We start from the raw sequence: 24,847 nt of genomic DNA, 5'->3' as shown, positions 1-24,847 counted from the left end.
TGCCTTGTTACTAAATAGATAGGTTGCTCTTCTTCTCTATTGTGTTCATCACGTGGGGTTTATAGATCTAAATCATAACAAACTTCAGTGGACAGATGGTAAGGGGATCTTTGAAGCTCCTTACTATTATGTTAGCCCTAAAATATCCAACACACTGAAAAAGCCATATTGGGTTCCCCCCCCAGCAATGATCAACAGGTGGCGCTGCAGTCACACTCTTCATGCTCCTCAGGACAAAGAGCTTCCATCAGCCGTTCGCCAAAAAAATCCTTTATCAGGAAATTGTGACACATTTATATTTTGGTATTCATGTTTTTCTTTTTTTTTACCTGACCATGTGACGTTTGTGACCCGATGCCTTCTGGCACCTTTCAGGGTTTTAACTGCTAAATGTCAATTCTGATGTGGAACAAAGACTATCTGCAGGAGTTGTGCATTTGTTAACTATATCCTCTGATATTCATCTTAGATTAGTGGTTTCGAAGTGGGGTCTTACCTGCAGTTGTTCAGGAGATGAAGTGTTATCCTGGAAAATCAAGGAGAAATGTCAATAATATGTAATGTAAGATGGCGGTCATTAAACAGGAAAGTATGCTATTACTTTCTATAGTCCCGTTTTTGAATCCCTGGAGTCTAGATATATCTACCAAATTAAGCCTGGTCTTTTTCCAAAAACTCATTCCGCTTTTTCTTTTAGTTGGAGAAATAAACTGTAGAAATGATGCATTGACGCAGATATGGAGCACAGTACTGTAAGCCATTTGGCTCATGTCATTTGAATTACCATTAAGGGAAGCATCTGAGTGTGAGAGACCGCCCCAGTATCCGCTGCTGCATCCAACTCGCTTTCACACTTGGGTTCATTCACACACACTTTTCCCACCGGGATGGAGCCGCTTCAGCCAGCGCGCAGAGCCAACGCGGAACACACACGCTTTCACACGGCACACATGGCTGCACACTTACGGCGACTATTTTCTACCTTAATATGGATGTTAACACTAGTTTCGAGTTCGAGGACAAGGATTTATCAGCTGAACGAAGGTGAGTAACGAAGGATTCTGATTGTGTGCGCGTGTGTGTGTGACTTCGGGTTTCCGCTCCTGCACGCTGGGAGACACCTCTGCGTACGCGTGATGATTGTGAAGAGCAGGGCGAATATGCAAGAAACCTGAACTGTCAAAAAGTCGTATTTGCAGGAAATTTATTATTTGTCCAGTTTTGTGTAGTTGAGCCCCAAAGCTGTTCAGATGCATGCTCTGTCTTCCCATTGATCTTGGATGTTTCCACATGATATGATCAACAATCTAGCGTGAAGCAGTAAAAGCTTAAAAATCATACGGATGATTCTTAATGCATAAATACCATTTGAAGAAATACAATCAATACTATAAACTGAAAAGATGCAGACTATGTATATGATATAATGTCATGTTCATGATAATTAATATTAAAAGTGCTATAGGCCTACATATCACATTTGTGGGGTGATATCTGCTAATTCCACATTTACCAAGTAGTCATTTAGTGTTGATCTTGTGGTGTGGCTAAGTGCAAACATGTGACTTATTTTTCACTGCAAAATAGTTTTATTGTGCTGAGGTTGTTTGCCCTTAAACCACCTGCATGTGTGCGTGTGCATTTTAGTGACCCTGCTGGATACCAGGACAGTGCCAGGAGAGCTGAAATGGGCAGCCAGTCCTTCCGAGGGAGGGGTGAGTGGGAGCTTTTTTACAGATACACTGTTTACAACCTGTTCTCTCTTTGGACAAACACACTCTCTATCTCTCACGCACACACACACACACAAACTTGGTCTGGAAACTTTAAATAATCATCCCACAGATTCTGAAATGTGCTGTTGTTCACCAAGCCTAAGTGCTAATATGAGCTTCCTGGCGTTGTGTTTGGCAAAAGAAAAAGCATAAACCAGCTTGGTGGTGGGTGTCTATTTTTTTTAGGGATTTCTACTACCAGTTGCCAAATCCTGTAGATATCCATTTTGTATTGCGCCCTCATCTTTTTGTTCTTTTCGTTGTTGGTACATTGTGATCTTATATGTGCTTCCCCTTCCTCTCTCTCTCTCTCTCTCTCTCTCTCTCTCTCTCTCTCATCTCTCTCTCTCTCCTCTCTCTCTCTCTCTCTCTCTCTCTCTCTCTCTCTCTCTCTCTCTCTCTCTCTTTTTTACTCAGTGTCTCTCTCACCGCTTTGTTGGTTTAAGAGTTATTGGTGAACTTGACTCTTATTTTTTCAGTCACCATGCTCCCATTTTCTCACATGCTGCTTGATTGACGGGGTCCTGGTCTGCACGCACTGAGCTTTTGATTACAGGCACCCCCACCTTCCGCACCCCTCAGCTACAGACTCACATACACACAAAACATCATCTCTGTATGGTTGGGGCAAAGCTTTTTCCCTCTGACAGCTGTGATTTCTGTCTGCTGACAAAGACTCCAAAAGAAACTAGACAAGGAGGCTTCATACCCCATGACAGCTTTTTTTTTTACTGCTCTCTTCCTCAATACTCCGCACATGCACTGCAAAAACACACACACAACATACAAAGACGTGACCATGAGCTCCCACTCTCACTCATATTCACATACTGTAGGAGTGCACAGTTACAGACTAAAGTGCGATGCTGGATTTTTGAGGCTGATGCCGATGTGGACATTTGAGATTAATACAAACTTGATAATGGTTATATCAACCTATGTTTATCACATTACATTGTACTGGCCAAAAAGACAAGAAAACCACAAGTGTTCAACAGTTAGCTCAACTGAAAACAGAACATTTGAAATAAATAAATGGTTTTAGAAAAGTCAAATAGACATTTACTGCCTTGCCAACATATACACCAATATTAATTAATCAATATAGCTGTAATAAGCCCATTGAAATCATTCCTGATGACATGTCGATCAAGCTCATTAGACACACACTCCCACACAGACCCCCCACCCCTCCAACACTCTTTTTCTTTCTTTCGACATGGCACATTTAGTGTGTAAACAGCTCTCCCCAAAGCAGATTATTATTCAGTGGCAATAAAAAGCCAATTTGGAGTTGGGAGGCTCTGCGGTCATTTGAAGGGTCACAGTACAAGGCAAATCGTCGGCTGTATTGAGATGGATGTTGAAGTGAAGGCTGAGCCTGTTTCACTTGTATGGAAATGTGCCTGTAAAACCTTGGAGTCCCAACAAATCTGAACCACTGTCCGCTGCTGAATATTGATGCAAGAAGGAATGATTTCAAGTGACATCACTAATTTAGAGTATGTGCCCCAGCATCTGAATTTTATTTGATCTTGTTCTTCAGCATTTGTGGGAAATAAATATTTCCCTTTACATTCAAATACTCTTCCAAGTGAAACTTGAGTGTCAGGAAAATGTTTACTTCCCCATTTACATCCTTTTCCACAAGATCTGTGTATTAGTTTCCCCCAAGATTTGAACAACGTCCCATAGAAAGATTGCTAGTTAGCAGCTAATTATCAAATGTGTAAAATTGTATTGAATCAGAAAAAGTGTTGACCTGCTCTATGACTGCTTAATGATCACTAGGATGGAAAATCATCTTTAATGAATTTTTCCGCAAAATTGAGTTTTATGCTTTTGGCATGCATTTCAACCAGTTGATGTTTTGAAAGAATATCTCAATATTCATGTTTTACAGTGAGCGAGAATATAAACACGCTTCATAAGTAGACACCCTCACAAGTGTACTAATGCAATTGGATGTGTTTGTTTGCAGTGGGAAGAGGTGAGTATAATGGATGAGAAGAACATCCCCATCAGAACATACCAGGTGTGCAATGTCTTAGAACCCAATCAGAATAACTGGTTGAGGACAGATTGGATCCCTCGGTCCGGTGCTCAGCGGGTCTATGTCGAAGTCAAGTTCACCCTGAGAGACTGCAACAGCCTGCCAGGGGTCACCGGCACATGCAAGGTACAAGAAAACATACTTATACTGTCTGAACCCTGCATGATGGTCATTGTATGGCTCAGGCCCAGTAGAAAGTTTTAAGCAAAATGACATTTCAACAAGGATTTCTTCAATATGTTAACTTTATGCTAATTATCTAACGGACCATTTGCAGCTAATGACGCTTTGTTATATATTACAGCTGCTGGTTATTCAAACACAACCCCCCCTTTGACTCATTATCATATTAAGAGAAAAGATGAGTGCTGATGAAGATAAATAGAGGTGTCAGTCTCGCTTTTTTCCTGTCTCTTTTGTCTTGTAGGAGACATTCAATCTGTACTACCACGAGTCTAACGAAGACAGAGAGAGCTACATCAGAGAGAGCAGCTTCATTAAGGTGGACACTGTGGCAGCAGACGAGAGCTTCACCCAGGTAACACTGAACAACTGAGTCAGGCTTTGAGTTCTTTATCTTCCCTTCTCCACTCGCTTTCATTTGCTCTTATCTTGAAACTAAACCTCCCCATGGTACTTAGCTGTAATTTTTGTATTTATTTTACAAGCACTTTTGTCTCCCATGTCCAGTCTGCTGTCCCAGGAATGCTGGCTAGGTGCTTTTGCCTAGTCCTAACAAAAATTACTTTTGTTTTTGGCATTGCAGGCATTACATCTTATTTTACCTTTGCAGTCAATAGAAGCCAATCTGGATGAGAGCCAAATGCTGACAATATAAAGATCAGCCACGGTTCAATAGCAACTCCCACTTTAAATTATAGAGGGCTGACACTGTTTACATCACAATTAATTAATGTACCTTTAAATGTTTTTCCATCCAGGTGGACGTTGGTGATCGCATCATGAAACTAAACACTGAGGTGCGAGACGTCAAGGTCACGACCCGGAAGGGTTTCTACCTGGCCTTTCAGGATGTTGGCGCCTGTATCGCTTTGGTTTCTGTCAGAGTTTTCTACAAAACCTGCCCGCTCACCATCCGTAACCTGGCAACGTTCCCCGACACTGTAACCGGGGCCGATACGTCTTCTTTAGTGGAGGTCAGGGGGTCTTGTGTCGACCAATCAGAGGAGAAAGAAGAGCCTAAAATGTACTGCGGTGCTGATGGAGAGTGGTTGGTTCCTATTGGTGGATGTTACTGCAACCCAGGATATCAAGAGAAGGGTGGCACATGTAAAGGTAAGAGAAGCAGGGCTACTAAAACCATAACATTGATGTTTAATTTTGTGATTTTCAGACTCATCCATTTTGCATTCAGTCTAAAGGCTCTCGGCTCGCCTTGTGTTGCTTTAAGCTCATCTGCATATTAATAATTAGTCCTTGGGTTAACAAGCTATTTGCTAACCAACACTGACAGATTTGGCTTGTGTAATAATTAACACCTGCTTGATTATTCTGTGGATTGTTTTAATTATTTCCACGTGTTATATTTAGAATTGTTGTTATTGTAAAGGGGATACTCACACAGTTTAACTTTGCAGTCTGTTCCCCAACGCCGCAACAAATGAATCATCAGGGTTGTTTTTTCCAACTTTTACAGAATGATAGTTGATGAGTTGTATTCAAAAATATTGGTGAGGCAAATGAAGTTTAGAGATAGGTGCGCAATACAAGACTGCCTAATAATTTTGAATTCACTCAAATTCAAGTAAATATTACACTTTCTTAAATTGCTGCATATTTGTAGAAAAGTCTAACAATTTTGGAAACAAAGCGCCTGGATCTGTCCAAACGGGACAACATCTACCAGCACTTCCAAAGTGTGGCATCGAGAGAGTCTCTGCACCCAGTCAAGAAATAGTCTGACACACAAAACACAACATGTCATATCTCATCTTAATCTTTTTTATGAATAAACAAGAAGGATTTCATTTTTTAATTAGTGAGCTTTGGGGAGCCTGAAGGCATATTGTGTTACCTTTCAGCAAAGACAGGCTTGTTGTTTTCCTCTGTTTACTGTCTTTGGGCTAAGCTATGCTAATTGGATTCTGAATGCAGCCTGTGAATAATATCTTGTCATCTAAAGGACGTTAGAGCACTTCATTCATCTGTTCTGATTGTAAGAGATACCAGTAACAATCATTACATTTTGCTGTAGAATCTGTAGAGTTACCCCAAATAACTGTTTGAATTTATCATTTCATAACACGGCAATATCCTGATGAATTCAAGATGTAAAGAGTTTCTTAAGTCTTGCAATGAGTATACGTGGAAGCTCAAAGGTCTGATTGTGAGGTGTGCTCACATAACTGCCATCTGGACAAAAATGTCTTTCTATCACTTACAAATCTGGTCTGAACTTTACGGTAACAAATGTGCAAGCTGTTCACACATTTCACCAACATGCATGTGGCGTGAATGACGTGTAAAAGTTACTTGTTGTGATATTGAAGACAACTAAATGTGCGTGTTTGTGTGAGAAAGCGGGGAGGGAATGGGGGACAACAGACTCGGTGGAGACATTTTTACAACATGGCTTCACTCCTCCATTCAGTCTCATACAGAACGGACACACAACATGTTCTCTCATACACACACCCACACACACACATCCATACGCAGATGCACAGAGACAAGGGAGAGACACACAGATCTGCTCCATCCGTTTTATTTATGAATCCTATCCCAGAAGGCTAATTGTATAACAAACAGACCCATAACTCAAAGAGGAGAGAAGAGGCGCTGAGAGAGAGAAAGGCGAAAAGATGGACCTAAAGAGAGCGATGCGGTTACTGCCAGTTGGCGCTAAAGAGGGAGGGGAATGTGACTCTTTTTCTTTGTAATAAGAGGAGCACTAGCCAAAATTCTCTGTGATAAACGTCCTCTAAAACCTTTACCCCGCTTCCCCCGATTGTCCTTTGTGAAAAAAGGAGGAGGTTTGCAGGATGGTCCCTGAAGCCTGAAAGATGTTCCTCCTCAACTAGATTTAGGGGAGACCCTTGACTTTGTTGAACCTCCAGCAGATGTGAAGTGCCATCTATCTATATGCGGCTCTCTTCCCTGTCTCCCCACTCTCGCTGCTTGTCAGGTTGTTGGCCGGGCTCAGCTGCCTCAGTGGAAATCCATCAAAGTCTGAATGAATACCCAACGCTGCACAGTGAAAACTCTGACCCTGCACTATTGGATAGATGCCTCAACACTTCTTCCATTTTAAGTTTGAAATGTGCAGAGAGAGAGGAGGGGGAGGGCAGAGGGGGGGATGGAGAGAAAAAGGCAGATAGTTTTGAGATGAGATCTGTCTCTCCTCTTGTCACTCTTGTCAAAAGGTTTCAGGATCTTCTTGACTCTCGTGCCTTCACTGGCAAAGAATGATTGAATATAGCCAGCTATAACTGGACAGAGGCTCTTGTTATTAAGGGTTGGTACTGGCTTTGTTATCAAGAGTTAGATGGAAAGACAGAGAAAGTCACAGCCTCTGCGCCAAGAAACAGTCTGTACTTGACACCCGGGATTACAGGAACTTTTGTTTTGTTTTTGTACGTTTAAAAAAATAATAATGGTGGGTTTTTGAGATTCTGGTCAGTATTTTGTTGAACCTTAAAGCAGAGCAATACTAGCTGTTAACTACTGGTTTCCTATTCAATGGATACATATGACAATGGTATCAATCTTCTCATATAACTCTTCGCAAAAAACTGAATACACATAATTTCCCAAAACGTAGAAAAATGTCTCTTAAATTTCCTCCATGAAAACATCGAAGTTAAGCCAAAACTAAAATATAAATCCAGACCTTATTGGGTAAACACATATGTGTGTCTAGTAGAAGGCTTAGTATATACATTCTTAATTCAAACTTGCATGATTTGTAAAATATAGTGTCTGCTCTGAATGTCTACCAGTAATTGTTTAGCATATACTGTATATCTCTGTAAGATGGAATTTATTTTTAAATAACCATTTTACAACATTTTCATCAAGCTTAGAGTCCTGGTGCAACAACCACTGTTTGCTGTGTTGATATTTGTAGGCCTACTGCCTTTTTACTTTTTCATTTAATTTTACCCCAAAACTCCTGTTGAACTGAACTGAAACAGGACTTTGCCAAAGCGGAGAAATGTGAAAAGTTCATTCACTGTTGACACAGTGTAATGAGGATGAGAGGAGAAGCTCTGGAGAGGAAGAAGGGATTAGGAGTTGAATGGGGCGAGAGGGAGATTGAAAGAAGGCCACTGACAGCAGAAGGCATCAATACAGACCTGCCCCTCCCCCGCTGGGGGTTCGCCATCGGGTGCAAAGGGGACGAGTAGAGAAACACAAGAGAGAGGGAACGCCCCCTCTTTTTCTAAACCCTTGGTTAAGACCGAGGTCATGACTGAGCCTGATGAAGACGTCAAAAACTCTGACTGACAGCCACTCACGCACACAGAGAGAGTTTAGCTACAGAGTGCAGGGTCATGACCGAGGTAGATGAAGACGTCAAAAGTTTGACAGCTGCGATCCGTCTGGGAGGATCGGAAATGAAGGAGGAGAGACAAGAGGAGTGAAACAACAGAGACAATTTGAAATGTGAACGGCCAGGAAGGCGGAATGAAAGAGGAGCCTTTTTTAGTTTCGCTGTCTCTGCACTGGCCTCCCTTTTTCTATGACTGCTCACTGCCTGGGAGGGTTGGACTGCTTCTGTGTTCCCTGCATCCACAGAGATGTCATGCTTGTGCTTCTTCCCAACGCACCTGCAGTGTCTCGTCAAGATCAGAAAGTGTTTGGAACGAGAACGGGATGAAAAGAGGGAGAGGGGACTCAAAGGAAGATGACCGAAAGAAAGAGTGAGCGCTGGATAGAAAAGAGTGCGTAATCGCTGTATTCAGCCCCTAATTATTGCACCACATTTCTGGACTCTGGGCATGCTGGAGTGATGATTTAGTGCGCGTGTGTGTGTTTGTGCACGAGTGTTCATGTGTGGGTACTGTATCTCTGATTTTCTGCCTAACAAAGCTCTCCCTCCCATACACTCACAGTTTGGAGGACTGCCCAGGAATGCCTAGAGAAGAGTGTGTTGAGGCAAACAGAGAGGGAGGAGGTGTGTGTGTGTGTGTGTGTGTGTGCACGTATGGCAGGTGACAAAGCAGGCGACAAAGCAGGCAAAGGAATTGTACAAGTAATTGTGCGAAGCAGGCCAAACTCAGGTGGGGGGAATGGTTTGCATTCCCCCGTCACAGTCAGGGTCTGCGCGTGCTATTGTCTCCTTTCTCCCAGGTTGTTCTTAATGTAGAGGAGCTCTGCCAGCACCAGCAGTCAGTCTGTAGCTCTCTGGCATCGGAACAAGCCCCGCTCTCTCTCTGTCTCCCTCTCATTATCACTCCTCTCTCTTCTCCAACTCTTCTCCCCTGATCCACGGTCAGGGGTGGGTGGGGGTGCTACTGCTGCTGGTGGCAGGGGGTGATCTGTGTGCGATGGGGAGGGGGGTGTATTGTTGCAGAGCCCTTTTCACATGCTAATGCCCGCACTGTTGGCTTTGGGCATGGCACACACACAAATCCACACATTTCCCTTCGTAGCACCAGTTTTTGTGAGTATTTAAATGTAGACAAACTTAAAGCTGCGGCTTACACTGAGCACATTCCTTAGGTTTTAAATGCAGACCCGTGTGAGAAGCTAGTGCCCGTGCATGATGTATGAGATTAATTTGATACCAGGCTCTGTAGGAATGCGAGTTCCTGGGGAGCAGGGGCTGTCCTTTCAATGAAGACATACAGGAGGAAGAAGATAAGGATCACGGCTTATCTCCAGCTTTTTCGGCGGCTTTTAATTAACGGGCCATGACCCCTGTGATTAATAGTGTCCCTCCTTCTCGCTTGACCGTCTATCAATCCGTCCATCCATCCGTCAGTCCGTCCCTCCCTCCATCCATCACACGGACAGGTGTCACCGTGGAGCGGCCGGGGGTACTTCCTCCATCTACACCCCTCTGCTGGGAAAGAACAAGGGATGATGACAGATAACATGGGGTCAGGAGGAATACACACACACACACCAACCCACACACATACATACAGTGTGCCGACAAGGCTCTTACTCAGATTTGCAGTGAGCCCCATTTGCATTTTAGGTAGCAGATGAATGCATATGCAAATGCCGACAATGCTGATAACAATCAAAGGGCACCTTCCCCTGTGCTTCTCTCCCTCCTCCTCACTCGCTATCTTTTTGTCTCTCCACTTCTTTATCTATTGCTTCTTGTCAGTGGCTTGCTGTCTCTCCCAGTCAACCTTCCCTCCATCTTTTACACACTTTCTTGTGCTTGACAAAAAAGCTGATTGCAGTCTATTTGCTCCCCTGCTAACAGGCAAAATGTGAACACAGACATGCACACACACATCTCTCCTTATCTCCCTTTTTTTAAGTATGTTTGTGTCCAAATCCCTCCCTTTTTATTGGATAGGCTCAGGATCCGCACAGCCCTCGGTAGCGTAGGGTTAATGTCGGGTTAATGACACCCTCATGAGCTCTTATTCGGGGTCAGCTGCGCTCACCCCCCCTGTCAAAACCAGCGCTAAAAAAGACACAAAAGGCAACAGAGAGAATAGAGACATGAGAGGGCGCTGAAGGAAGTTTATGGCTTCAAATACTTGCTCCTTTCTTCCTCTTCCTCCTTCAATCCGTCCTCTGTGTTGGAGACAAGGATAGAGGATTGGTTTGACAGAGACAAAGGCAGCGTGACTCCCCTGGCAGCGTCTTGTTTAGTCCTATAGTCAACCCTTAAGTCTTTAGCAGGTCAAATACTTTTCTTTCTTTCTCTCTTTAACTCCCTGGCTTTCCCATCCATGGCTTACTTCGCCAGATAGATGATTACAAACTAAGGAATGTGCACAACAGCAGAATAGTGATAAAACTGTATTTTATCTCCCATTTGATGATATCAGCTAACACATTTTAACGACTCATTCACTGGATGAAAGCCAGCCTTATCAGCCGTGAATGTGTTTATGAATTTACAGGTTTCGACAAACGCTTTAAAGCCACGTGTGTTGCGTGTGCGGTCTCATTTGAATTACTATCAATATCAAGCCATAAACGCTGCTTCAAAGCTTTTCAAGGATTTGGCACGCAGAGTATCATACCGAGATAGAGCAGGATGGAGAGAGTTGTCAGAGACACAAAGACAGATAAGTAGAGGTCGAGGAGGAAGTGCGCCGGGAGCGAATGAGGGAGGTTGTGAAAAATGTGAAAGGCAGGGCAGATGAGTGTGTGAAAGAGCAAATCTATGGTGGCTCACACAGATGGAGCAGGATGGTCGGTGTGAGAAGATTACAGAGAAGACTTCCTCCCTCTCATTTGCTGATGAGAGTGTCATAAAGCACTAGAACACACACACACACACACACCATTCCCACATTCCTATCCACTCCTACTGGGATGTCTTCATCTCTCTTGGAAATTGAAAGCTTTGAAAAAAGAATGAGCAGAGAAACCGGGAAAGATGGTGGGATTGAGGAAGGAGAGTGAATAGGGTGTGATGATGAAAAGGAAGGTGTTGAGAAAATGATTGCAGTGGAAACAAACGAGAGGGTTTCCTTCTCAAATTAAAAAGATGAAAAAGATGTCTCGAACCAGCCACGCTCTGCCATCTCTTTCGCTTCACCAGTGGATGTCAAGCGGTATAATTATGTACTCATTTATTGTATTGTTACTCTGTCAATGCGTGAATTCCTTGGTAAACGGAGAGAAGCTTTCTCCCCCCTCCACTCCCCCTCTGTCTCTCCATCACCCTCTCTGTTTCTCCTCTTTCACTTATTTAAATGTCAGTTATATTTGTGTTGGCATTGCATTTTGATGTATTCAGTTGTGGTGTTTGTGTGTGTGAGTGGGAGCTGATCACCTAGTGTTCCTTTAGGTGGTTTATTTCTTTGCAAAGATAAAATAAATCATTCTACCCCTCCCCCTCATGCTATATCTATGTATCTCTGTACATCTTTTTTTTTACACTTGTTTATCTTTGGATGGAATTGCAGGCTATGTGTTGACTTTGTTGTCAGCCGTCAATATGTAGGGTAACTAAGACTGTAACAAGGCTCAGGGGTCAGCTGACCTGAAGTCAGTGTTTAATGCACTGCTTGCAGCCCCTATCATGCTGGACTTTAATTACTAAAAGCTGACGAATACCGTGGATGTTTTGGTATCCATTTTTTTGGTGTCTCAACAAAACATGTTATTTTTAACCAAAATGTATGTATTTTTTTCCATCAGGGGACAGCTGTATGGCGGTGCACTGCAAATTAAGGCTGTAACTAATGACTTTAATATTTTAATTTAGCAGCAGCAACAGTAAATGTCCCCTGTTTACATATTTAAAAAATGCTTATTTTGTCCAACCAACAGTTTAAAGATTAAAATACCTGTGAACCATTTACATTTCATAAAAAATCAGTCAGCTAAATTGTGAATATGATTGCCCGAAATGACTAAAAACATTGCCCCTTAGCACCACTAGTGGTCCAAAACAGGGCACCTTTAACAACTACAGTGTTCTGTTGAAGGAAACGTGTTGTGACTTCATTTTACAAGGTATTTATTGACGTCTACAATAAAGTTTCTGTCAATGTGACCTGTTGTTATGGACATTTTCGGGACCAGGTGTACGTGGCTATGCATTGTTATTGAAGTGGAGTCTTAAATCTGTCTTTTTCTGTCCCTCTGCAGCTTGCTCTGTTGGGTTTTACAAGGCCAAGTCTTCAGAAGCAGTATGCTCCAAGTGTCCTCCACACAGCCACTCGCTCAGAGACGGGGCGACCGCCTGCGACTGCCACTCTGGATTCTACCGCGCCGACAGCGACCCTCCCTCCATGGCCTGCACCCGTAAGGACACACACACACACACACACACACACACACACACACACACACACACACACACACACACACACACACACACACACACACACACACACACACACAGCATACACAAGTCAAACCAAGACAATACTTGTGCATTGCTTGCAAATACAAGCAAATAAAGCAAACTGATTGTCTCCCATTCTCTCTATCTCTACCAAACAGAGGGAGAAACACACTAGTCTGAATGCAACCCCTGTTTCATGATCCCATTACTTATGACTGAGCCACCATCTACATCCTGTCTGCTAGTGATAAGTAAATATATTGAATAGTGAATAAATGTCTTCTCCCTCTCTCGTTTTCTTTCTCTCTCTATATGTCTTTAAGACGCTGAGTAGGTCCTCTGTGACAGAATTGGAGGCCTCGGTCTGTGTGTCATAAACTTAATTATGCCTATTTACAACACATGGTTTCCTTGGCCTGGGAAAAATGAAAACACACACACACACATGCCCTGTCTCTCAGACACACAACAAAGAAATACCACAGAATAAAACATCCACCCCATCAAAAACATCTCTGAACATTATGGTTTCAGTCTAATGCCAGATGTCTACTTTTCAACTTGTGCCAATGGCTTGCAGCAACCCCCTCCCCCCCATATACAACCCGTATACCCTCCCCATTATGTGCAATATAGAATATAAACTTTATTGGTTTTGTTAATGCTTAATCAAGCTTATATCCCCCGTATCTTCCCCAGAGCCACCATCAGCTCCACAGCAGCTCATCTCCGTGGTGAACGAGACCTCTGTGGTGTTGGAGTGGGCCCTCCCCCGCCGGCTGGGGGGACGGAGTGACACCAGCTACAGTCTGGAGTGCCTCATCTGTCAGACCGCCAGCCACAGTCAGACTGGCAGTAAAGCCGCCCCCAGGAATCACAGCCTCTCTCAGCCCGAGGCTCAGCGCGTCGGCCTGGGGATGCAGTCAGACCAGGGGATTGTGGGATCTGAAGTCCAGTCAGGGAGGGGGGTCTACCAGAGCAGACCTGGGGATTACCCGAGGCCCGGCGCAGGCTCCAGCTCTCAGCTCTGCCTGCCCTGCGCCTCCGATGTGATTTTCTCCCCAGAGCAGAGCGGCCTGAAGAGTAGCCGGGTGGTGGTGAGCGAGCTGAGGGCCCACACACACTACACCTTCATCGTCCACGCGCGCAACGGGGTCTCCCTGGCCAGCGGTGCAGGGGCAACCCAGAGTGTGTCCGTCACCGTCACCACCAACCAAGCTGGTGAGATAAAGGCTTTGAGTGTGAGAGTAAATGTGTTTGTCGGATTGTTGCAGCAACATAAAATATGCTTATGGTTGTTGGTCCGTAAGTGGGTCAGCACAATGCAAACTGCTGTTCACTGCATGCAGACCCCCCCAGAGAAGCAAGGCCCTATGGGTAATGTGGAAGCATGTTGTGGAAAGCCTCCATCCAACAATATTTCAGTGCTATGAGACAACTATTGTTGGTATGAGTATTAGGAAATGTATGCTTAATATATCTGCCACAAATATATTTTCAGTGCATCTTAAGAATGTATGTGATTCTGAAATAGCATTTGAAATGCAGTTAGGATAAATTAGCCCCATTTCTTGAAACATAAAATACATAACCACATTGTAATACTATATGAAAAAATCCATATATTGCAAATGTACTTCAAATACATTGTTTACACAACTCTTCAATAGAAAACTAATTTATGCAATGTGACGCTTTCTCCACTAACGACCACATCAAGATTAATGACACTACAAGACACCTTTCCTGCTTTCTGTCAACTGGAAACTCTAGCTCTTACTATCTGTCAGAGCTGCCATAGTTATTATTCCGTCCTCCTACACCTAACAACAGCCAAATTAATTATAGGGGTGTTCTCAAGAGGATGTCAAAAAGTGTTCAGGGAAATGTAAATCACTGATTTAAATACAAATAGACAGTGCATGTTGAGAGAAAAGTAAATGAAAACAGCACAGAGCAGAAAAGTTGACATATAAGTGCATTAGTGTATGTGAGGGTGGGATTTCCCTCTTGTCCGCTCTTAACCACGGAAGTGTGTGGAAAGTCACCCGGCTTTTATGGTGTGTTTCATTTAGGTTATGAAGGTGTCAGCTAGTGTGTGGCACTCCTCACACATGCTCTCCATTAGTTTTCAGCGAGTGCTTTTTTTCCCATGCTGTTACATCTAAACTGTCATTGCTTTAAGTCGTTATGGTGGCATTTAGAAAACGGCACACCTGCCTAGCTCTAGATGCCCCGGGGAAATAACTTAGCTGTGTGTGCACAGCATGAGAGCTGCCTGGGATTTGTCTCGTCCAACTTGCACCACCATACGGCCCGATATCACGTGAACAGGCACAAAGGAAGACAAACAGTGTGCGGGGAAGGAAAGTAGAAGAATGTAAGCAGAGAGAAAGTGGAGAATGAGGCTGGTCCCTGGGGAATAGGAAGGAATGAGATTTAGGTCAATTCTCAGGTACACTGGGTCAATGGGATTATTGACATACAGGCAGCAGACATACCTTTAAAACGTTGCTGTGCTGTTAAACTATGATACATGGAATCTTATGAGCTTATAATATATATCTGTCACTCTACTAAGTTATTTTCTTGTCACTAAATTATCCCTCCTCATCGTTCTCTCCCTCCCAGCTCCATCTCCGGTTTCGTCTATCTTAGCCACCGACGTCACCAGGCACAGTTTGTCGTTGTCCTGGCAACAGCCGGATAGACCCAACGGGGTCATCCTAGAATATGAGGTCAAGTTCTATGAAAAGGTGAGGCGACGGCAGGTTAATGCAGCTCAGGCAGCTGTCTGAAATGCCGATATGTTGGCACGCTGTTTGTGTAACTCTGATGGCGGCGATGGATTTGCGGTCAGACATTGAAAAGAGCCCCTCTTTTTGTCCCGTCTAATCAGGATCAGAAGGAGCGTTCCTACCGCATAATGAGGACCTTTTCCCGGAGCGTGGATGTCACGGGTCTCAACCCCCTCACTGTGTATGTGTTTCATGTGCGTGCTCGCACCGCTGCCGGGTACGGAGACTTCAGCACCGCGTTCGAATTCGCCACTAACTCAGGTATTGTGACAGTAATGTTCATGAGGTTTTAAAACTATACGATAAAGTTTATTGTTTCCAAGGTAACAACTTTCTGGATGTGCCCTTTTTATGTCCTTCCCTGTTAGATCCCTTCCCTCTGATTGGAGAAGGAGTAAACTCAGCCTTCCTGCTGCTGTCTGTCAGCGGGGTCGGAATTTTACTGCTGATATCTGCAGCTGTCTTCATCATTAGCCGCAGGTATACACACACACAAACTCATGCACCAACTCACACACACATAATATAGGCATCCATACAGGCAGGCATTCACACCTATAGGCTTTTTATGATGGTGAGAAGTTTCCCATCAGTGCATCGCTGACGTCAACATGCGTGCTGCCTCAACCCTAACTACTGCTTTTGACCAAACTGCCACAATACACACAAACAACTGCTATTGTGTGGGTAAATAGTGTGTGTGTTACCTGGAGCTTTTAAAGGGGATTATAGTGGAGACAGTGATAATCCCTTTGTCCCTGACTTGTCATTACTGTCTCTTCAGCAGCACAGCTTGTATGTCAACTTCAATTGGTGTGTACACACACACACATACACACCAGAAACACAAGCATGCGCAAATTCTCACACACACACACATGCGCACACACACACACATACACATACACACACCTGCTCAGCCACAAAGGTGTTTTTGACAGTTTCTTTGTTTAATGGAAACACCTTTTATCTTGCGCTACCTGAGGCATCGCCCCTCCTCCCTCTCTCTTTAAATGCTTTCATCTCCTCGCTCTGCCTCTCCTGCAGCCCGTTGCTCTCTGTTCTCATTGTCTTCCCTCTCAATGGCGGCAAATCCTGAAAAAGCCAGTGAATGCCCAGCGCAACTAGGAATGAAAATACACAAAGTTGAAAAAAATGGGACACACCAATGTTTTTCCATTTGTCACTAACTGTTAAAATCCTGACAAAAAAAAAGATTGACAAAAAGCTATTTTGTGACGCGTTTTTTTGTATTTTCTATCTGTGTGTTACATGTCAATCACCTTCTTTATCTCATCAGGAGGAGCAAATACAGTAAAACAAAGCAGGAATCTGAGGAGGAGAAACATCTTAACCCAGGTACTTTACACACACACACACACACACACACACACACACACACACACACACACACACACACACACACATACACACAGACTGAGACAGACGTCTGATGTCCTTTATTACATTTCTTCTACACTTGCACACATCCTACACACTTATTGCAAAAGCTATTTGCATAGCATATGCAGCAGTTATACAACTCTTATTTCTTACCCTCCTCTGCATCCTTCCTCCTCTCCCGCCTCTCCTTCATGGCAGGAGTTAAAATCTACGTGGATCCGTTCACCTATGAAGACCCCGATCAGGCCATCCACGAGTTTGCCAAGGAGATTGATGTTAGCAGTATTCACATCGAGAGGGTTATTGGCATGGGTAAGCTTGGCATCAGTGCCCGCACACACACACACACACACACACACACACACACACACACACACACACACACACACACGCAGTAACAGGCCCACACACACATGCTGGTTTGGCGCTGACACTGCTGTTTGCTCTGTGTGTGTAGGAGAGTTTGGGGAGGTGTGCAGTGGTCGGCTGCGTGTTCAGGGAAAGAGGGAGATCTATGTGGCCATCAAGAGTCTGAAGGCGGGATACTCTGACAAACAGAGGCGGGACTTCCTGTCTGAGGCCTCCATCATGGGACAGTTTGATCATCCCAACATCATCAGACTGGAGGGTGTCGTCACAAGATGTGAGTTGAACTTGCAATTTCAAATGTGTAGTATTTGGGTTGTGAGCTTGCACTATATGTACCTATTTTGGACTCCCACCTGCAGACTTGCACATACAGTGCATATATTTATCACATATATTCACATATGTATATATGTTAACAGTTTACCTAATTATATTGTTGTTATCCCTTTGGCTACCCTTACCTGCCCTATCCTGTTTTATTTGTCTCTTATTGATGTTGCTGCTTTGATACCTGCAATTACCTACAGGGATTAATGAAGGTCTGATCTTGTTGCATTTTTAAATGTATTACTCTTTACTTGTTTAGGTAAGCCTTTGATGATCATTACAGAATACATGGAAAATGGATCCCTGGATACTTTTCTTCGGGTACATGCATTTCCTCATACTGTCTAATTTTTTTTCCAATAAATACAGCTTTGCATTTTTCCATCTCACTGAAAAATTTACTAAATAACAGATACTAACCGTTTCATGACCTGTTGCTAACCTGCCCTCCTGTCTCTATAACTTTCATGTAACAGAAACATGACGGGCAGTTCACGGTGATCCAGCTGGTCGGCATGCTGCGTGGCATCGCCTCAGGTATGAAGTACCTGTCGGACATGAGCTACGTTCACAGAGACCTGGCAGCTCGTAACATCCTGGTCAACAGCAACCTGGTGTGTAAGGTGTCCGACTTCGGCCTGAGTCGAGTTCTGGAGGACGACCCAGAGGCTGCCTACACCACACGGGTAAGACACACACAGAAATAACATATACAAACAAACAGCTAACCGTTAGCCGTCATTCTTGTTAGCCGTGTCATTCTTAGCCTATTTATTAGCTGATTTTTCATTATTAAAAGATTTGTTATAGACAAATGCATGAACAATTGACTGGCTTTTAATACTAGTTGAACATTTTTTATCTTGTTTTTAATTATTGTTTTATTATTTTACTACTTTTGTGTTATTGTATATTGTATGTGTTCCCTGTACAGCACTTTGGTAAACTGAGGTTTATTTGAAATGTGCTTTATAAATAAATAAAGAAAAAATCAAAGAATACATCTTAAAGCCACAACAATAGGAATAAAAACAATTTCTCTCTTCAGATATATTAATCAATGAGGTAATCAGTCAGGCAAAAGACCAAATTAAACAATGATAGAAATAAAAACCTTTTATTCACTGGACCACAATGACTTTGACTTCTTTATTAGGAGGCTACTGGGACTTATCTCTCCCCTGGAGGGAAGATCCCCATCAGGTGGACGGCTCCAGAGGGCATATCCTACAGGAAGTTCACCACGGCGAGCGATGTGTGGAGTTATGGTGTCGTCATGTGGGAGGTGGTTTCATACGGAGAGAGGCCCTACTGGGACATGAACAACCAGGATGTGAGTCATTCTATACATCATCTAACCTACAGTTTGTTCTAAGACAAAAGAGGGAGCTCATTCCATAAAGACTTTGCATATACCTTACCTTAAATGGTAAATTACAAATCAGAACACCTCCATTATTATTATATGATGAATTCGAGAAAAAAAAGATTTAGCTCCACAACATGGAGTAATTTGAAGATTAAAAGGGAAATTCTTTTTTTTGCCACCTTGTTTTCATAGCTCTAGCCATATGCTGCTGGCAATTACAATACTCGTCAGATTCATTGCTAGAGTTTTGAACAGTTTTTTGAAAACAAACTGATATCATGCAAAATGCTATTTAAGAATTCGGGCATGTTTTTATAACATACTATACAATTACCTTTTTTTGACATATTTTATTATTCATTTTTTACATAATAGACTAGGACATTTTGAAATACCTAACTATGTCTATTTATAAGAAATGTTTCGACATACCATCCTAGGACTTTTTAATCACTTTTTGACATACATGTAGAATATTTGATGATGTTTTTTGACATAGTATACTGAATTTACTGACAAGTTAGTAGTATTGTTGGTCAATGTTTAACTAGGAAGCAGCCATTTGAGAGCGATCCATGTTTACAGCCATTCACCTGCTTTTTCATTAAAAAATTGTATAATATGACCAAAGTGGGATTTTCTTAAAACGGATTGCTGATATGGTCGCCCTCGTGCATTCTGCTGTGAAACTTTGTGTTTCAGATTCAAGCAATGAAGTTAGAGTAATTGTGTTTATAACTGAAGAGGAAGATAAACATAAAATAAAATGTTCATTAAACATAATTTGTGTGCTGTGAGAAAGGGAAATTAAACTCTCACTTCTCCAGAGTCCACACATATTTCACTGTGAAGTGGAAAGAGCCCCACTTCTTTGGGATATTTTGGAAAGCCTTCGGGAGGAAAATAAACCGTCCTCTGTGTGACGCACTGAATCCTGACGCAGTGACCTCTGCACCGTTTTAAAAATAGTAAATATGCCTTTGAATCACAGAAAGGGCAGCAGGCAAAGATTTAGTTCTTTACTCACAGGATTCTTTTTTTAATATAAATATTCAGACTTCACAAAAAGATGACTAGAATATGCTGCTTAATGTTATCCCTCAGCCAAGCAGTCTGAGATCTGAGACATAAATCCCATTTCAGAGCAAATTTGCAATAACTTTGCTATCAAAGCTTGTTAAGTTGGAGTAGGTCAAAGAGGCAGCGCAGCATATGGAAATCTTCAGACATGATTGATTTCATCTGCAGCACACTTAGTAGTAAGCAAACTTTCCTGATGAGCTGTTCTCTAGACACTTTATCCATCGTATTTACTTTGTTTTGGTTTTTTTCAAGACAGTACACGCCGAGCTGCTCCTCTGTCTTTTTCAGTTTATTTGTTTAACTGCAACACTGGGGAGCAGATTTATCGCACACACAAACTGAAGCGTCGTTAAACCTAATTTCTTAGTTAACTCGTGTCCCAATTCCATACTACGTAATGAGGCATTTCTTAATTTGAATATTTGACCTGCTTATCAACAGACAGTTACCCACAGCTCTTGGAGGCAATTATGCATATGGTAATTGGGCAAATTTGCTAAAAATTAAAACAAAGTAAAAGCAAAAAACAGCCAACTCACTGACTCCATGAAAACATTATACTTCCTGTTTACACGCCCCTAAGCCCACACACTATTTGTTCAAAACTTAGTGCACAACTATCCATTAAATACTGTAGGAGTATGACAAAGAATAATAATAATAATAACTTTTAATGAAGACTAAGGCTCAAAAGGGGCAGTTGTCTCAGTCGTGTCTGAACATGGAACAGTGTCAGTAATGGACAGTATCGTTCCACAGTATAATCGACAAAGGAAAGAGAGGAGCTGCTCACATCTGCAAAAAATTAAACAAATTGCAGTTGGTGGTGAGACAGCTCTGGAAACAACAGAAAAGTAATAAATCTTCTGCTTTCTTTCTGTGAAATTTAATTGGTGGTTGCGTTTTAAAGTGGCTGTTTGATTGAAGTCCGTTAGCTCATTTCCTGCACAAAACCATAATGATTTATTGTGCGCTAACTGCAAACACAATATACAGTAATGATTAGAATATACTGTGCACTGTATGCTACTAGTAAACACTGTGGGATTTGAATCGCCGCCTGCCAGATGCAGAACTGTTCTGCATTAGTATAACAATTCTACCTGATTACATCTTTATAAAACTCTTTTCTCTGTCCTTTCTTTAGGTGATAAAAGCGATAGAAGAAGGCTACCGTCTGCCTGCGCCCATGGACTGCCCCGTGGTGCTGCACCAGCTCATGTTGGACTGCTGGGAGAGAGAGAGGGCAGAGAGACCCACCTTCAGCCAGATACTCAACATGCTGGATAAACTCATCCGTAACCCTGGGTCGCTGCGCCGGACAGGAGGGGACAGGTACAAACTGGAAATGTAAATACACTCATTACAGATCACAGACACATACATTGAAGGTCTCCTATTATGCAAAATGCACATTTTGATGTCTTTTATACATAAATATGTGTCCCCGGTGTGTCAGGGAACTCACAAAGTGTCCGAAAACAAAACCCTCTCTCTTTTCCTCCGTACCCAAATCTCTAAAAACGGGGGGACAACGGAGCTGATCCAGATTTGCGTCCGATATGACGTAATATCGGAAATGTGGGCTGGCTTTAGGCCCACGGGCCTATCAGAAACGTCGCTATCAGAAACAATGTGCGACATTTGGGAAGTAATATAGTCTTTGTTTACATTAGCAAGCATCGCTAACACTCAAAGCTAACCTGTACTGGAGAGAGCATGTGTAAAAAAAGCAGGAAATAAAGAAAGGAACTCACCTTGTGGTAAACCCGCTAGAAAAAAGCATTTGAGCTCTATACTGTTTCAGAAATAATCCTTGCAGTGGTTTGGAACATGATATGGCATTTAATCACGGCAGCATTTAGCTCTATCTGAGCAGAGCAGACAGCCTGCTCGTCACAGAACTCACTGTGTGCCTGCGTGCTCAAAAGGGGGCGGGGCCAGCAGCTACTGACCCAGAATCAGCCTGTCTCTAACAGGGCTGAAACAGAGGGATATGAAGGATGTCTAAAATGCATGATCTGTTTGATATTTTGAGCAAAACACATCATAGACATGTATTTTATATATTTTTATATATCTGAGACTGATAATATATGCCTAAAAATAGCATAATAGGAGACCTTTAAGTATTCATTCATAACCCACACCTAGCCTACATTATTCCACACGGATGATTAGGTGCTAGATCTCCTATTTCAGGACATTACCAACCTTCTTCCTTTCTCCGTGTTTTTACAGACCCACAGCCACTATGTTGGAGTCAGTGGTGGGCTCAGAGGTGTGTGTCTCAGTCCTCCCGGAGGTGTGTGTGCCCGGCTGGTCGGTGTGTGAGTGGCTGCAGTCCATCGGGCTGGAGAGGTACAGAGACACTCTGGCAGCAGCCGGATACACCAGCCTCGACAGCCTCCTGGCTCTCTCACACCAGTAAGTGCCCCTTCATGGGGAAATGGACTTTGGCATTTACTCATCACATTTCACTGCAAAAACCACAAGCTGCACATTCAGAAGGAGTTGCACAAACATGTGTATTTGCGCACCTAATAGTAAGGCAAGGTACGTTTATTTATATAGCACCTTTCAACACAAGGCAATTCAAAGTGCTTTACAAAAATAAAAGACATTAAGAAATAATATGACATTTAAAAACAGTCAGTCATAATAACATAAAACATGAACAACACAGGTATAAAAAACATGAATAATCCTTTCTATTAAAGTCTCCACGAGACATTTTTACATTTCCCAGAAGCTTCCCTTTTTTTTTTTTTAGAGTCCCTGAATCTGGATTTTAAACCTATTGCTTGAACCTAATATATTTAAACCGAGTAAGATATATACCGTTTGGTTTTATTTTTCACACTTTTGCACTTTTAATTGTGCAGTGTGGTCAAATAAACGTGTTTAAAATGTGTCATTCAAACACCTCTAAGAAAATATTGAAATAAGTAGCCATCAATGATAAAATGTCAGTTTAAAAGACACAGCCCCCGTTTAACAACGTCAGAAAAAGCGATATGCTGACACATTTACAATTTGTCAAGATGTCAGTAAAGGCCTCACAGTACTTTCACTGTGTAATTAAATAAAAAAGCTGATGTACTCTAATGTCCCTGTTTACGAGTAATTTGAGCAGGGTTTTTTGTCTTTCAGAGATGTTTTATTAAATATAAGCTTTTGCGTTGCTTTATCTTTTTATTTCAGAGGACCCAAAAAAGAAATTAATCCAGCTAAATGGTATTCTCTTCAGCCTATTCATATTCACAACTCTGTCGTCATCCAAAAATATATCAATACACATAAAAGAATGATCCAATGGATGGATGAATGGGTGGTGAATGTGGACATATATATTTAATATGAAACCGCTTCCTCGCCACTGAGCTGTGGTTTCTTGTTCACATTGCTTTTTCTTCTCATGTGTTTTTAATAGTACTGAATGACAATGGCACAAAGGCACAAACTATATTAGGCTTTGGCTACACAGACAACTTGATAATAAGGTTTTAGCTTAATTGTTAGACCGGGTTGGTTATTTATTGTTAGCTTGGTGGTTAAAGCGTTGTTCATGTGTGTCTTGAGTAGACAATGAAGCCCAAACAGCGCTTAATGCATATGTACGGGAGCAGATGTGAGTGTCTGCTAATTGTTATTAAAAAAACGGTCTTATCCTTTGAATACTGCATGTGGTGGCTTTGTGTTTGAACATTATCTTTGTCTCTTCACCCACAGGGAGATGGACAGACTCGGAATAATCACACCGTCACACCAGGACATACTAATTGCTAGTGTGCAGCAAGACATGTTGTCGCAAATGCAGCACATGCAACACACAATGGTTCCAGTCTGAGCGGGGGAACGGATACAAACGTGTTTTTGAGAAGAATTTCATTTACCTCATCCATGCACTTTAGAGGGACCTTTCACCAGTGGGAATACAAGGAGTTGGAGTAAAGTCCGATGTGAAGAGAGGGAGAGAAAAGCAGCACTTTGGTGAACTTCCATCCCGTGGAGTTTTCTAAACACCATGATCTGGACGTGGCCACAGATAGCGCTAAGCTACTGAGAGCTCAGACTGAAGCCTCATCCTCTTATCCAGTTCTATTTTTCATTATTTTACTATCTGTTTCGTGAAGGCTGACTTGTTAAGGCTGTGCATAAGCAGAATGGCTTCCAACTTTTTCGCTGCTTTGGGCTTGACTTGAATAAAATGTGTTTTGTGTTTGCTCGTATGTCTGCGCGTGCGCATGTGTGTGTGTGGTGTGTGTAGCGTGAATGTACACATAATGGAATCTCCCCTGCCAAGACGTCAGCTATCTTTGAATATTCTCAATATGCAAAGTTTCCCCAGAGAGAGAGATTTGGAGGAGCCGGACAGAATGTATTATTATGAGCTCTTTCTGGTATCATACTGGAAGATCGTACAAATGTATGATTTGCTTGTTTTTTTAATTGTTCTGTTTTTATTTTTATTTTATTGTATGAACTTCCGTTAGACATTTAGAGTAGAATGTCATCCTTCAGCTTCAATTGTACATGTCTCTTATTTGATGCTAATAATTAGCTACATGAAGCATTTTGTTTATTTATGGTCTTTTTTATAGTTTGTACATTGTAAAATAGAAACACAAAGAAATATTGTAATGATTGCCATATTGCATTGCAATAAATTCCAAAACCATCCATTTATGTAGGATATTTGTTCAACTTCGA

The 24,847-nt window shown here is 42.3% G+C and overlaps 1 protein-coding gene across 2 annotated transcripts; it reads left to right on the top strand.

The window, feature by feature from the left end:
* Positions 1-759: 759 nt before the first annotated feature.
* Positions 760-24,847, top strand: LOC117532611 (ephrin type-A receptor 4-like). Of its 2 annotated transcripts, none has more exons than XM_034195970.1 (19): positions 760-1,044; positions 1,648-1,715; positions 3,757-3,954; positions 4,256-4,366; positions 4,770-5,124; positions 12,586-12,741; positions 13,484-14,005; positions 15,416-15,540; positions 15,684-15,843; positions 15,951-16,062; positions 16,883-16,941; positions 17,185-17,298; positions 17,444-17,629; positions 17,942-18,003; positions 18,159-18,368; positions 18,839-19,015; positions 21,282-21,469; positions 22,376-22,561; positions 23,867-24,847. In XM_034195970.1, the coding sequence occupies exons 1-19, from the start codon at positions 888-890 to the stop codon at positions 23,982-23,984; spliced, it is 3,264 nt and encodes a 1,087-aa protein (XP_034051861.1). In that variant the 5' UTR covers positions 760-887; the 3' UTR covers positions 23,985-24,847. The 2 variants fall into 2 exon arrangements, with proteins under 2 accessions (XP_034051861.1, XP_034051860.1); XM_034195969.1 differs by having other exon boundaries at positions 21,282-21,484.

Source organism: Gymnodraco acuticeps, unplaced genomic scaffold, assembly GCF_902827175.1.
Source record: "Gymnodraco acuticeps unplaced genomic scaffold, fGymAcu1.1, whole genome shotgun sequence".
NCBI lineage: Eukaryota > Metazoa > Chordata > Actinopteri > Perciformes > Bathydraconidae > Gymnodraco > Gymnodraco acuticeps.
Note: the sequence above shows the minus strand (reverse complement) of the source record. Positions and strands in the feature narration are given on the sequence as shown.

Excerpts from the sequence above, each read along its gene's own strand:
- LOC117532611 (XM_034195969.1), top strand. The coding sequence starts at position 888 with ATGGAGCCGCTTCAGCCAGCGCGCAGAGCCAACGCGGAACACACACGC. Across the intron at positions 16,942-17,184 it reads GGAGAAACATCTTAACCCAG|GAGTTAAAATCTACGTGGAT; the intron begins GTACTTTACACA and ends CCTTCATGGCAG. Across the intron at positions 19,016-21,281 it reads GGGACATGAACAACCAGGAT|GTGATAAAAGCGATAGAAGA; the intron begins GTGAGTCATTCT and ends TCCTTTCTTTAG.